Below are 14978 nucleotides of genomic sequence, written 5' to 3'. Positions count from 1 at the left end.
ATAAATGTAGATAAGCAATGATTACGTACGCTATTGGTTCTTAAGGACGCTATCACATTTTTCTACAAATATCAGTGTTTTTCACGTACCATTTTAATTAATTAGGAGTCACCCTGAGAGGATATCTTGGTTTCAAATGAAAGATAATATATTCATCTCCGAGTGAGACCATAAAAATTCTATAGCCCCATACAAACTTTTCACACAAATACAGTTTAACCATCACAGAAATCGCAAAAAATTAAAAAAAGACGGGTCTGAATTGGAACCATTATAGCCTAAATACACTGCACTAAGAAAAATAAATACACTAAGAAATTGTTGCTTATTTAGTCCTCTATGCGTAGCGCTAGATATTTTATATAAAAATAAATAATATTTCCATTTATGAGAAAAATAAGAAACGCTCTCAAATTTCTTCATACATTTTTTACAAGTGAACCATCGTCGTTCGTCATTCCGCGCCGAAACGCGCTCATGGAAGCACGGCTGTATCGCTTCAGCGCAAGTAATAATTACGTAAAAAATGAGTTTTTTGTGTGTACTGTGCTTGGACGAAATTGATACTTCACAATCGATTGTCTTTGCTATGCATATGGTTTATATATAATAATCAATAATAATAAGTAATCTTTGCAATTTGTCTTCTTTTCAACCGACTTCAAAAAAAGGAGGAGGTTACTCAATTCGACCGTGTATATATATATATATTTTAATGTATGTTCGGAGATAACTTTTTCGTTTATGAACCGATTTTGATAATTATTTTTTTGTTGGAAAGGAGATATCTCTAGTTTGGTACTATGATAAGGAAACTAGGATCTGATGATGGGATCCCAGAGAAATCGAGGGAAACTTTCAAAAATCGTACGGGTGACTAGTAAATTTAATCATGTTTTCATTAAGTACTATAAAGCACTACTATTTAATAAAGGTCTGGAGTCGATCTGACTGATGATGGAGAAGAAAGATAGTCGAGGGAACTCTTCAACAATTTATAGCAATTACCTGCTTTTTGATCTTAATTCGTTTCTATTGATGAGAACTTTGCACCTGTATTAGTTATAAGTGCCATTACAGTCTGATGATGGAGACAAAAGATAGTCGAGGGAACTCTTTAACGATTTATAGCAATTACCTGCTGTTTGAACTTAATTCGTTTCTATCGATGAGAACTTTGCACCTATATGAGCTACAAGTGCCATTACAGTCTGATGATGGAGACGAAAGATATTCGAGGAATTACCTGCTGTGTGGTCATCTGTGTCACAGGACCAGGTTTGATGATGGAGCCCATAAACACTCGAGGGAATTTCTCAACAATTTACAGCAGTTACCTTTTTCTGTTTGACGACCGCTTTGATATAATGGTGCATGTGCCGTGTCGGCGGCGCCTAAACACCGACGGTCGCGGGTTCAATTCCCGCTTGGAGTGAATATTTATGTTTATACAAATATTTATTTTCAGTCTAGTTGTTAATCCTTGTGGTTCTCCCAACCTAGCCTCGGAGAACACGCTAGGCTGTCAGTCCCGGTTGTTATTACGTGCACCTGATAGCGAACTTTACTCATAGTATGTCGACGCGTTAGCGCAGCGGTCACAGCACTGGCTGTTGCGCTGGCGTTAGTGGGTTCAATCTCCGCGCAGGACAGACATTTGTATTGGCCATATAAGATGTTTGTCATGATCTGGGTGTTTGTGCTTGTGTATTGTGTATGTTTCCGGACCCCCGACACAAGAGAAAAAGCATCCTTGTTAGGTCTACCCATCACTAAAAATTGTAAAATAAAATAATTTTTAACAAAAAAAAAACCGACTTCTAACAGGAAACTAAAAAGTGAAAAATAAACTTACTTAGTACAAAGTAATTCGTATTTTGATTTAGTTAATCAGAAATGATTAAATAAATATTTTATAATATTGAAGAAGTTTCCTGTTTGAAGTCGGTTTTTTTTTTGTTAAAAATTATTTTATTTTAAATTTACATTCATCATCATCATCATCATTGTTCCGTTTGCAGAGTTATAAAATAAATAAATTTCTAAAATAGAAGCAGCCTATGTTACTCCTTATTGCATAAGATATATCCCAGTGAAAGTACCGTCAAAATCGGTCCACCCGTTTCAGAGATTAGCCGGAACATACCGACAGACAGACAGACAAAAATTGGAAAAATGTTATTTTGGTATATGGACCGTGTATACATCCGTATGCATTTAATAAAAAGCAGTATTTTAATATAACTAAAGGACACTCCAATTTTATTTATTTGTATAGATTGTTTACGTAAAATATGTTATGTTTATATTATTATTATGTTAAAACTATAATAATATAACTTAAAATTGTATGTGATTTTGAATTATAAAAATAAGCGTATTATTATCTATTATATTTTATTGTATAGTACGACGAACGAGTAGTAGATACCCTGACGCCTAAAGACATCGTCATAAACAGAGTAGGGGAGAGGTTCCGTGAATAGTAGGTACTTAGTAACAGTTACCAAGTTCGACTTTAAACTTACAACTAAATTTACTAATCAATACCAGTAAAATTAAAAATTAATACTTTCAAGTACCAAGATTAGTTACGTCGGTACAAAATCGAGCAGATAGCGGTATCAATGTGTCCGTACGCGTAATGTTATTGTGTTGCGATTTAAATACCTAAACTTGAGCGAGTGAAAAATGTGATAGCGTCCTTAACGTAAGTCTATCCAGTTCACTTCACTAATTATGTCGTACCTACGTACTAACCAGCTCCGTATATATACTATTATGTAGGCAGTCTCATAAATACTTTATTAAGTAGTTACTATATATGTTAAATTCATAATTAATTAATGCTAATATGAATTAAAAATTCACTTATGAATAAGGCTTTATGGCGTACTTTTTAACCTATGTTGTACAGATTAATTATGGCTAACGTGAAGCTACCACCTGATTTTGAATTAGATTTTGATAAAATAAAAAAAAAACATAAAATGGAATAGTTATTGTTTTGCAATTTGTCAATGCGTCGTTTCAAAATTTCAAATTTAGTCAGTATCAAACAGCAAAGCGTTACTAAGCTCGAACATCTTTGTAGCTTATATTATCTAGCTTCAGAATAGTTTTCCATTCATTCATCCGTTAAGCAGATGGGTGAAGTGGGTCTGTAGTTCGTACCTCTTAATATAAAAGATATTTTAATAGCTAGTCCCACTAAATCCCGATAGCTTATAGTAATAATATTTCATTTGAAACTTGCTAAACACTGTTACTTAAAATGAATACTACTCGTAGTTTTCAAAATATTCGCTTAAGAGAATTCTTCTTATACATTTACAATTTTTCTTCAATTACAAGATATCTTCAATGAAAGATCAGTAATCGACGATTGTAAATTAATTTAATAGACGAAAAATGGCAACGATTGCAGTTCAGTTGAACTGTGAACCAGTCTAAAATCCAAATAATGAATGGATTTAAGGTCGCTGGTTCGTTGCGAACCAGATACATTTTATAAAATTTGATACAAAAAAAATATAATACATAAACAGAATTAAAATAAATAGGCAAAGTAGGTGCCTCTGCATTGTTTTCAAAAATTTGCTGCCAAAAACGCTAATAATCTGGCAGAACCTGTAACTGTGAACCTGTGTTCAGTCGTGTGGTCTAAGCACAATCGTTTTATTTGAATATTCTTTGAGGAATATCGAAAACAAACCTATAATCAAATACAAAAATATATTTATGCAGTTATATAAATATATATATATTAGCCACGGCGTATATTTGTTCGTTGTTAAAAAATATCTCCAGCCTATTACAGTCAACTACTGACATATGCAGAGGCAGAGCCCTTGGAGAGCCAAGCTCGCGCAAGACATCCCAGTTTTCCGCATACATGCTAAGACAATCTTAAGTAAGATCGTCGGTCAAAGGGCTGGAGGACGGCCCACAATCACAAAAAATATATTAGCACATAATACTTATATGTAACTTTCTTATGTGTACAATATAATTTCTAAAAATATCCTTTTCTTCCAGATACTTCGTCAGCACGATCCTACAGTTCCAGATCCACCGCGCCTTGTGCGAAAGGACGGGCCAGTTCATCCCTGGTGACCCGTCTCGCCCGCTGCACAAGTGCGACATCTACCGGAACCCGGAGGCTGGAAGAATTTTAACGTGAGTTATACACATAAGTTTTATTTTACCATATTATTATGTAATTGAAGGTTCTATTCAAATTACTATTAAATACTAGCTTCTTGCCGCGATTTCGTTCGCGTGAACAACGCGATTATTTTGACTTTACCATTTTTTGTCGTAAACCATAGCTTAAGTGACGCAGTGGTAATGTAGTATTTAACTAGTAATAGAATATTCAAAAATGAAGCGAGTTCAAACAAAACAAACAACAACGAACAGAGAGACAGATATTTTAAAAATATATATTAAGTATAATATAATCAAGATTAGTGAATAACGTTTATATGTAATTAGTATTTTTAGACCTGTACAAAAAAAAATTGTCAAACATTTTGGAAAAGTGCGTAATAAGTAAAATAAGTATAGAATTATATATACTAGATAAAGATGACGACATGCTACAGAACTAGTACAGGTATTTATCTACGTATAATTATTAATATGGCGGAACTATTAATTTATTTTACGAGTCTAAATTGCATTTTTTTTTTTTTTGGGTATTATAAAACACTTTCGGCATAAAAAAAAAACTTGTATAATTCTGGCAAAAATCTGGTCATGTTGAGCTTGTTAGTAATATTTATTTTATTTACAGTAATAAATTATATTAATCATGTCTATTTAGTAAATAATAATGAATTTATTTTATTCAGAGTAAACATGCATATGTATTTAGAAAGATATTTATTTTCGGTCTAATTAATTGTTCTCATTGGTCTCCCCTCTGTACTTTACAAAGAATGCTAAGCTTCTTAGAGAATGTCATACTTCCAGTCGTAATCGTTATAGTATAGCAGCGTAGCAGATTAAGCTCTAAGCCATATTCCTCTACTAAGAAAACGTCTCCATTTATATTATGAAAGTTAAGGTGACGTAGCTTGACCAGTATAGCATAGCTTACTTAGTATTTAAAAAATAACTCAAAAATTTTCAGCTTTCTTAGGATTTAACTAGGGTACGCAGGAATTCCTCCTCAAAAAATGGAGCAACCCGACTGGAGTAGTAGGTACATCGACAACACAAAAGATCACAGCTAAATAATACTGGAAATAATGCTTGAAAGTATTCAAGCAGTGTTGCGTTCCTGTTGGTGAGTAAGGTGACCAGAGCTCTTAGAGGGGATTGGGGATAGGGTCAGTAATGCGCTTGCCATGTTCTGGTGATGCAGACGTCGGTACGCTTGTTTATCGACCTAGTAATAAAAAAAATGATCATTGAACTAACTCTCTGAGGATTAGTAGCAGCATTACAATTTCAACAGTACAAAAGTCGATATTCAGCTATTCCGCAAGCGTTCTAAATATGGTATTAAGTAACTAAGCTTGCATATTCAATAGAATACCGCACTTACAACAAGTACATTACAACTCAACTGTTTCAAACTATATCACAGAGCCTATAATTTTGAGACGCGTTTTCATATTACTCAACTTAAACCAGGATATTATGGCACGTTATTTTGAAATTATATTTTATTATCTAATTTATCTCAATTTATATAGAGTATATTTAATTGTAACTTTCATGTTTCAAACGCCCAATCTAATCGGAGTAAGCTTTTGCTAATACGTATTAACGCAATCGTGAATGTTGTGTAGGTGATTAATGTGATTAATAATATTAAATAATGTATAATGAATAAAGAAACCGCTGGAAATTGAAAAAACACAAAAAAAAAATCGAATAAAACAAAAAAAAATTGGAAATTGTGGTTTCAGAATTTAATCGATATGAAGATAAGAATGTATTGCAAAAAGTTTTCAACACATATTTAATAGACAGATTTGCTCCTGGTAGTTTTATTATGAGTATAGATGTATGAGTAGATGATGACACATAATTTTTCTATTATTCGATCACTAAAAAAAGTCAAAACAATGCAATTACACAAAAAAGCTACGTCTCTTCATAGATGATAACAATGACAAAGATAACAGCAACACTAGGAAGAAGATTTAGTTTTATTAACCCAATTTTAAAAAATATTAATGAGCAGTTCTGCCAAAAAATATATAGAAAATCACTACACGTGAAAGTAACGTAAGATCTGTAAACATTCAAAGCAAAACTTTTCTCGTAATAAACAGAGGAAAATAACAAAAATTTCCTCACCGACCCTGAGAATGTATCTCAGCTCCCATACTACAGGATTTCCTTGTTGTAATCATGAGGCATGTGAATGGCTATGATCAATATTTTATGAACGTGTATAATTGTGACCTTCGTTCTTGAACAAGTGCAAATATTGTTGACTAGAGATATCCTTTGGTTTTACGTAAGTATTTGGTTATTCTCCATTTGCTTTTTTTCTAAAAAATGTCATCGACAATGGCTTCTAGATTACAATCGTATGTCAAGAGTTATCGTTAATGTTTCGAGCACCCTACACATAACTTTCGTTATTTGCACAAACGCTCAGACACTGACAATCAGCTGTATGCCCATATATCACGACCGTGAATCAAAACAATTTAACGTGGCAGCAATAAGTTACTACTAAAACTTTCGTTTCTCAAAAAAATGAGAAACAAAACGTATGTTAATTATTGAAAAAATTGTAAAGAAGAAAAATTTTATTAAATGTACAAGTTGTTTCTTAGTCTATTCTAATTGAATAAACGCACAGACACTTTACCATTTATTGTATATTACGGTAGATCGTGTTACGTAAATGGTACACTTAAATGGGCAACGAGATTGACTATCGTTGACAACGGGAAATGCGTGAAAATAATTTATAACTACACAGATTCAAATCCATTTTTAATAGTATAATAACGTCTAATTGTCTAAGAATATCGAAAAATCCGCTAAGTACATAAGCAGTGTTGTAAAACTGGGCGCGAAGTCTATCCAGTAATTTTTTTTTCTTTATTTATGGAGTTTTAGTCCATAAGGACTACACTACTACACTACAGTAATACATTGACATTGACATATGACATTAATGTGTCTGTACTCTGTGTCTGCAGTTGATAAGTACCAATACTAAAAATACGAACGTTTGTATGTAGGTTTAATTTAGAAGAATATTATCGAAGGATAAAATATTTGACTCTCTATCAGGGAAAACTACTGAAGCGATAGCGACTATATTTATATTATAAAAAGTTAGGGCCCTAGAATGACTTGAAGGGTACTTTACATCCCAAAATAAATCCTGGATGGAGGTTCCGTAAACATAATACAAATACAAACGCACAGACATGACATTATCTGTATGATCAATACAAACATTTGTCAATTTGTGGCTAAAACTACGAGACCCAACTAGTTTATAACATATAAATTATGAAAGTGAATCCATTGTCGCAGATCGGCGTGTGTGAAATAAATGAAGAAAATAAAACGCGATCAATTGCCGTCTGACAGGAAGCGGTCACTTTGCTTAAGGGCTTCATGCGGGCTTCGACGTTAAATCGTTTAACATTAGCTTGGATTATATTTTGTAACAGATTATGTATAATACTGTACTTCAAATGGGAGATCTTGAAAGTATATGCAGTAAGAATTTTTGGCCAAAATTGGACGGCTTTATGCAGTAAACGCAATTAGAGGTGGTTGTATATGTATATTACTAGACATAGGAAAACTTAAAAAAAAAAACGATCATAATATTTTCTTCTCTCTCTCTCTCTCACTCTCTCTCCATTTGTAGGACGGTATATTAAAGCGGGACACACTATATTTGTAGTTGCTGTACACATAACATATCTTAATATATATAAATCTCGTGTCACAATGTTTGTCCTCAATGGACTCCTAAACCACTTAACCGATTATAATAAAATTCGCACACCATGTGCAGTTCGATCCAACTTAAAAGATAGGCTATATTTTATTTTGATATATTATGTTATTATTATATTTCAGAAAAAAATAAGGTGATACGAAGTTCGCCAGGTCAGCTAGTTGTATTATAATATACTTTACATTTACATCGCTAATGCGATAATGACTCGCTTATCTTTTTCCATTAGGCATTCATGATTTACTTTTAATTTTAAATAAAAGTAATTTTAAAATTATAAGAAGAAAAGAGATTTAGACTCTATCTCAAAAATGTAACTAGAAAATGATAAAATTCTATTTATCTATACTAAGATTATTTCTGAACATTCCTACATATAATTTAAATTATAATTTAAATTTTATTTAGCTATAATTTAATCTATAATTTAAATTATATTAAAAATAAAATTAATTTGATTATTTGTCAAACATGATTTTTTTAATAAAAGACTAAAACAGCACTTGATGGATATTAGGTTGTAGTCATATTCTTTAACAACTATGCTATAAACTAGCTAAAGTAAAAAGATCCGACATTTTTTTTTTCGACTTTTATTACCTAACATTATGTGTCATTGCATATTTACCAAAGGCTTGATAAAGTCTAGTATCAAAAATTTCTCTAAATAAAAAACAATAGTCAGTTGCAAAATACTATAATTACGTAAATATTACATTTTAATATTCATGTACCTCTATATGTTTTAATATTAAGTAAATAAACAATATCTAAAAGGATATACAATAGTCATAACCAGTCAAATGCGGTCTCTGGTGCAATCGGGAAGTTTAGACTGTCTTGAGTTTATTGCTTTGAAATTAAAGTACGTCTAATTTAACAGAACACTAGTCGACATTCTAATTACTCTATTAGAATTGTACAAATCAAGTTAACATTTATTTTTAAATTTTCATTTATACAAATTTGACAAGAAGGATAAAAAAGTTATTAAATATACCGCAGTTGTTTTTAATTTACGCGTAGACATATATCAGCGATTCTTTTTTATTTATGCAGATTAATTTTTAATTATAATATTCTTCAACTAGTTATACCCGTGCGAGTAATTCGCACTAAATAAGTATAATAATTATCACTTTACAAATTTATTTATTAATTTATATATTAAAAAAGTTATTTATACGTGAATTGATTTGAAATTGATCTCAATTAAATTTAAATTGGACCACACGACACGCGCCACTTTCGATGATAAAAAAATCAAAATCGGCTCACTCAAAATTTTTGATGTAGCATACAAAAAAAATATAATCGAATTGAGAACCTCCTCCGTCTTAGGAAGTCGGTTAAAAAGTGACATTAAGTTTGTTTTTCCTTTTTTCTATTTCAATACATATTATATTATACGTTGAACGCAGTTACGTACCTAGTAGGCACCACTTAACCCGTAACTAAAACTAAGCTTTACATAACCAATCGAGATGTTCATTAGATGTTGCATTTGTTACATTCCTGCGAGCAATGCTCGGTGAAAATGAGCCGATTAACTTGTTTTGATTCTATTTCTATTATACCAACATTTTTTTATACAACTAGGTCGGCAAAGAAGCGTACGGCTCACCTGATGGTAAGCGATTACAGTAGCTTATAGATGTCTTGCCGACCCTCCAAAATCCCCTTCAGGAGCTTTGGTCACCTTATTCACCAACAGCAACACAACACTGCTTGAAAACAGTATTATTTAGCTATGATCTTCTGTAAGGTACGTACTAACCCAGTCGGGCTGGTTCATATTTTGAGTGCCTTAATTAAGTCTTGGTCAATAATGACCTGGAATTAGATGACTCCAGTAGAAAGGCGAATTCTAACCTAACATAGCGTTCTGATATGATTTGAAATTACTCATGTTAAGAATTCGTCTGTTACGATGTAAAAAATATCATAAAGTCCGTTTGAGAATTTCTCAGTTAGTAACAATTGTAAATTAAAACAATTTCAAGCAATTTATGCGATGAAAGGTCTTTTTGAAACTTCTGGAAAGTACGAGTGAGAGACATAAAGTCCCTTTGGGACTTTTCTGGCTAGAACTACAAATTTACTATCTTAATTTAAAAAAAAATCTATTAGCATAGGGATATGAAGAGCTCACATAATTATTTTAACCCGCGTCAGTCTGTAAAGATTTTGTAATAATCAACTTGAACGGTAATAATTGTTCATATGATTTATTATAAAAATTACGTACGGGCATAAATATTTCAATTGCTATTACGGACCGATGGACCAATTAATGATGTTAAGTAATAACAACATTTCTATTATTACAAAACATATTAATTGATCGACTTCAAAAATGTGAGAAGGTTTAATTCAACCGTATTTTTATGTGTTAACTCATAACTTTTTACTGGGTGTTTCGATTTCGATGTTTTTTTAATTGCAACCTGGTGGTAGTCATGTCCATGTTAGTTCCATTTAAATGTAATTGATATCTGACAAATATTTTTTTTTAATTTCTAATAATACGCATTTAGCTGATTATTATTTCGACTACCTTTCTTGTATTACTTTTTATTTATTTATTTATACTTTATTGTACACCACAACTACATTTTAAACATTAAACATATTAAAGATAGTTAAAGACTGTGAAGCACAATGGGCGGACTTATGGCTATTTAACCATTTTTTCCAGACAACATAAGTAAATGACGGATAAATTTATTATTACTTCGAGACAGGGTAGGTAGTATAGTTTTATGATAAACTTACGTGCAAATATATAGATACATACATACATACATTCTTTCTACATGCTTTTTATATCCTAAAAACTAAAGTTTAATTATCTTTTTAACAAAGAAGTAAGTAATAGGACCTTTGTTGACCCGTTATTAAGGCTTAAAATGACAAAAAAATATTTACTTTTTTGAAATTAGCTTAGCGAAATTCGTACTGTCATGTCCTATATGTTTTTTTCCTTCCAGTATGTATGTATCATCATCATTACAGCCTATACAGTCCACTGCTGGACATAGGCCTCCACAAGTTTACGCCAAAAATAACGTGAACTCATGTGTTGTGCCCATAGTCACCACGCTGGGCAGGCGGGTTGGTGACCGCAGTACTGGCTTTGTCGCACCGAAGACGCTGCTGCCCGTCCTCGGCCTGTTAAAAGCCAACAGTTGGATGGTTATCCCGCCACCGGTCGGCTTTTTAAGTTCCAAGGTGGTAGCGGAACTGTGTTATCCCTTAGTCGCCTCTTACGACACCCACGGAAAGAGAGGGGGTGGCTATATTCTTTAGTACCGTAGCCACACAGTACAGTATGTATGTATACGTTAACTATTTTATAATTTCTTTTCAACCTTCTTAACCTTATCCTGAGAATATTGAACGTTAAAAATTAATTTATTATTATTCGCGTACATATATTTTCTATATAATATAGATGATTAGTAAAAACAAGAAGTACGTAATACAAATGCGTATTCTAAATCATTAGAAAACCAATGTAAAACAATACTCGCTATTGATATGCATTACGTATTCAAATTGGTAAACAAAACCTCTTCCTTGATCGGTCTACTTTCACGTTTAATCGACACCGAGATTAGTTCAAGTAAGTGAACAGAATAAGTTACGTAAAAGAGGTTTTATAAATGTCCTACTTCGTTTATATCGTTCTAGAACAATCTGGAATTATAATAAATTAAATCACCGTAAACAAATGAAATACTATTCAGAAAATTTTGTTTTCTATTGGACTAATGTGTGTGACTTAAATGTCTTGATTCTGGGCAGATATATTTATTCTTTTGTGCCAAGTTTCTACTGACTATGTTTGAGTTTAAAATTTTACACAAAATATCGACACAAAATAAATTTTTAGGACAAAGACGCTTAAAAACTCCTAGATACAAGCCACGATTTAAATTCGAAAGCGTTTATTATATTAGCTATTTTAATTCTTAGTAGGTATATGTATATTACTGTTAATTTTAAAACAAAAAATGGTTAAATTAATTTAGCTAGCGGATTTTGATATGGATATAAACCAGTGACTTTGGACTCGTTTACTACATCAGTAACTGAATCAGCGACTTTAAGCAATTTAAAATTGATAATGAATGAAGAAATATCGGCAACATTTAATAACAGTCATAAGTAGAGTGTAATAAAAACGATTTATAAACCTAATAAAATTAGACATCGTCTAATACAAAGCACATAACATAGTACGATAACGTGAATCCAATCAATTTTTCATATTTCACGAGTCAAAGCCTAAGCGGCGATCAAAGGTTTAATTACAACACCCTGGATACCGGCCACACGAACCGAAACCACGGATTAGGCACAACGTTTGATGAGATTGGGGCTTTATCTCTATAAAGGAATTCATGTCATGAAAAATGAATCACTATTTGTATTGCTAAGCACAACACTCGAAAACGGTGTGACTATTGTCTTACCAAGTTTTTTCTAAAGACTTTTAATATTTTGTAGGTTTTCATTGAATAGAATAATTAATCAAAAACGACTAACTCAGATCTAGCTTAAATTTAAATGAAACCACACACGACAAGTGCTAACTCCTTTTTTTAATTTGGTTCAAATCATTCAGAAGTATTCATCGATTCATTCATATATTTGTCATATTAATCTTTACCACTTATAACAATACTGATAAAAACTTAAGTTTGTATAGCTCAACAAATATATTATATTTTGTGTTACATTTTAGCATACTCTCGACATTAAATTTATTAATGATAAAAAAATTAATATATTAATTTTACGCACTAGTAAAGGATATTCGCACTAGATAAGTCTATTATATTACGAATGATTAATTAGGATAGTAATTTAACTTTCTATGTAATTGTAATGACGTAATATTCATGTTCGGTGTTATTTTTTATACGATTAACATTGCACCTAGAATATTCTTCGCAATTCAAAAAAAAAATTTTTTTTTGATGTTGTATAATTAACTTTTGCTGGCCATTAATAATCTCCTATAACGTCTATGCCCAGCAGTAGTAAGATGTTACTAGCTGAATGCGAATAACCAATAAAAACCTACATAAATATTTTGCTCTAAAATTGACATAATTGAATGATTGATATTTATATAATCACTAGCTGACTCATCAAGTATTCTCCTCTTCCAGACGTATAATGCAACGTGGTTCCTCTCTACCTTGGTCTCAACTCCTGCAAGAGACGATTGGTGAAGGCAGACTTAATGGCGATGCATTGAGGGACTACTTCAGGCCGCTGGAAGACTGGCTGAGAAGCGAGAACCTCAGGACTGGAGAGTACTTGGGCTGGAGTTATGATGGGGACTACTGCAAATTCAGGTAAGATGATTTATTAAATGAATATATGATAGAAAAAATACAAAAGCGATTTTACTATTTGTCCTTATTATCGGGGGTTAAAAGAGATGGAGTGAGAAAAGTGAAGACCAGTTAAGAAGTTTTCGAAGAAAATTACTATTTTTATTTGTAACTCTTCTTGATTTTTCAAGAATCATAAACAATTTAACAAACAAAAATTTGTCTTTATATAAAAAAAAAAAAAATATTTAAGTTACAAGAGGAACTTGTTACAAAACACTTTAGAACCAGTTTTAGTTACAAAAAAGGAGAAGGCTATCAATTTTCTAGTCCCATTTAAATTTAATCGACATCGGACAAGTAATTTTTGAGCTATCTATAATAATGCCTATTTACTTAACTCATTTTCCATCTACTTACGTTGTTTTACTAGTCGATGTAATTGAAATCTTTTTTTTTTTTTGTGAGCGAACAGAATTGTGTTCTGGATATTCATCAAACACTCAATAACTTTGTAAATTTATTTACATTTTTTATCTCTGTTCTAGCATTGAGACTGCTGGTCTTCAAGTTTACGGTGGCTTTTACAACGCTGCCAGCGGCATGGGGATGGCCAGTTTCATCACCCTACTCCTCTCATCAGCTATAACTGTTGTTGGAATACGTTTACGATGATACAGTTATTATAAAAACGACTCGACGATCTGAAAACAAAAACATAACAATACATACTTAGTTTTATTTATGAAAGTGAATGAGGGTAGTTTGAAATGTAACAGTTTTTTATTCCGTTTTTGAATTGTATGAATACGTACATATGTAATATTCTTTTACCTATTTGTAATTTTATGTATTTTGTTACACTCAACGTGCAATTTTACTAACAACTATTGTATGCAATATAATAACAATTATATCTCTTGTATTTACTCTTATAAGGTAGAATAATAATAAGTTACAATTATACTTAATTTTCTAGATTTATTATTGTATGTATGTTTATACAATAAACACATAATATAATATTTGATTTTATAGAATATTATATCATATAATTTAGTATAATGTAATATTAAATAATGACAACCCACAATAACCCACAACTATGCACGATAAGTGACAGACAGAGAAAACAAAAATGCTATTGGTGCGTTTAGTGTGCGTGAGTGCGTGTCACTCACATTACTCTATCACTTGTATTTTACACGTATACACGCGTCATACGTAAGTGTGCGTTAGCTCTTTTGTGTAATGTTTTTTCAGTATTTTTATAAATTAAGCATTCCAGGGTAATATCCAGTGTTATATTTTAATATCTAACTACACGTGTAATCTTAATTATTAAAAGATGTATTTTTTGTAAATATATGAAAGTTTATGATAACAATAAAATTTTGATTTTTTTTTTTTTTTTCGTTTTGTTTATGTTTAATTCGTCAGTATATAACAATAATAAAAAAAATGTAGATGTGAAAGAAAAATTAAAATTGCATTTTTTATACCTACAACAGATACTACATAATAACAAAAAAATTAATGGCATCAAATTCGTAGAAAGTAGTTTTATACTCTCATACTTACTATTTTCATCGCTTCTTGGCCTTTTGGCTAAATTTAATGAGTACTACTTTTCAGACGTACAAAAACTTTATTACAAAATCTAAGTGGAAAGTTTT

General features: G+C 31.4%; 1 protein-coding gene across 1 annotated transcript; it reads left to right on the top strand.

Annotated features, from left to right (window-relative positions):
• Positions 1-3834: 3834 nt before the first annotated feature.
• On the top strand, positions 3835-14218 carry LOC123655082 (angiotensin-converting enzyme-like protein Ace3). Its single transcript, XM_045590920.1, has 4 exons — positions 3835-3944; positions 4039-4179; positions 13135-13323; positions 13851-14218. The coding sequence occupies exons 1-4, from the start codon at positions 3835-3837 to the stop codon at positions 13975-13977; spliced, it is 567 nt and encodes a 188-aa protein (XP_045446876.1). The 3' UTR covers positions 13978-14218.
• Positions 14219-14978: the final 760 nt, after the last annotated feature.

Source organism: Melitaea cinxia, chromosome 7, assembly GCF_905220565.1.
Source record: "Melitaea cinxia chromosome 7, ilMelCinx1.1, whole genome shotgun sequence".
Lineage (NCBI taxonomy): Eukaryota > Metazoa > Arthropoda > Insecta > Lepidoptera > Nymphalidae > Melitaea > Melitaea cinxia.
Note: the sequence above shows the minus strand (reverse complement) of the source record. Positions and strands in the feature narration are given on the sequence as shown.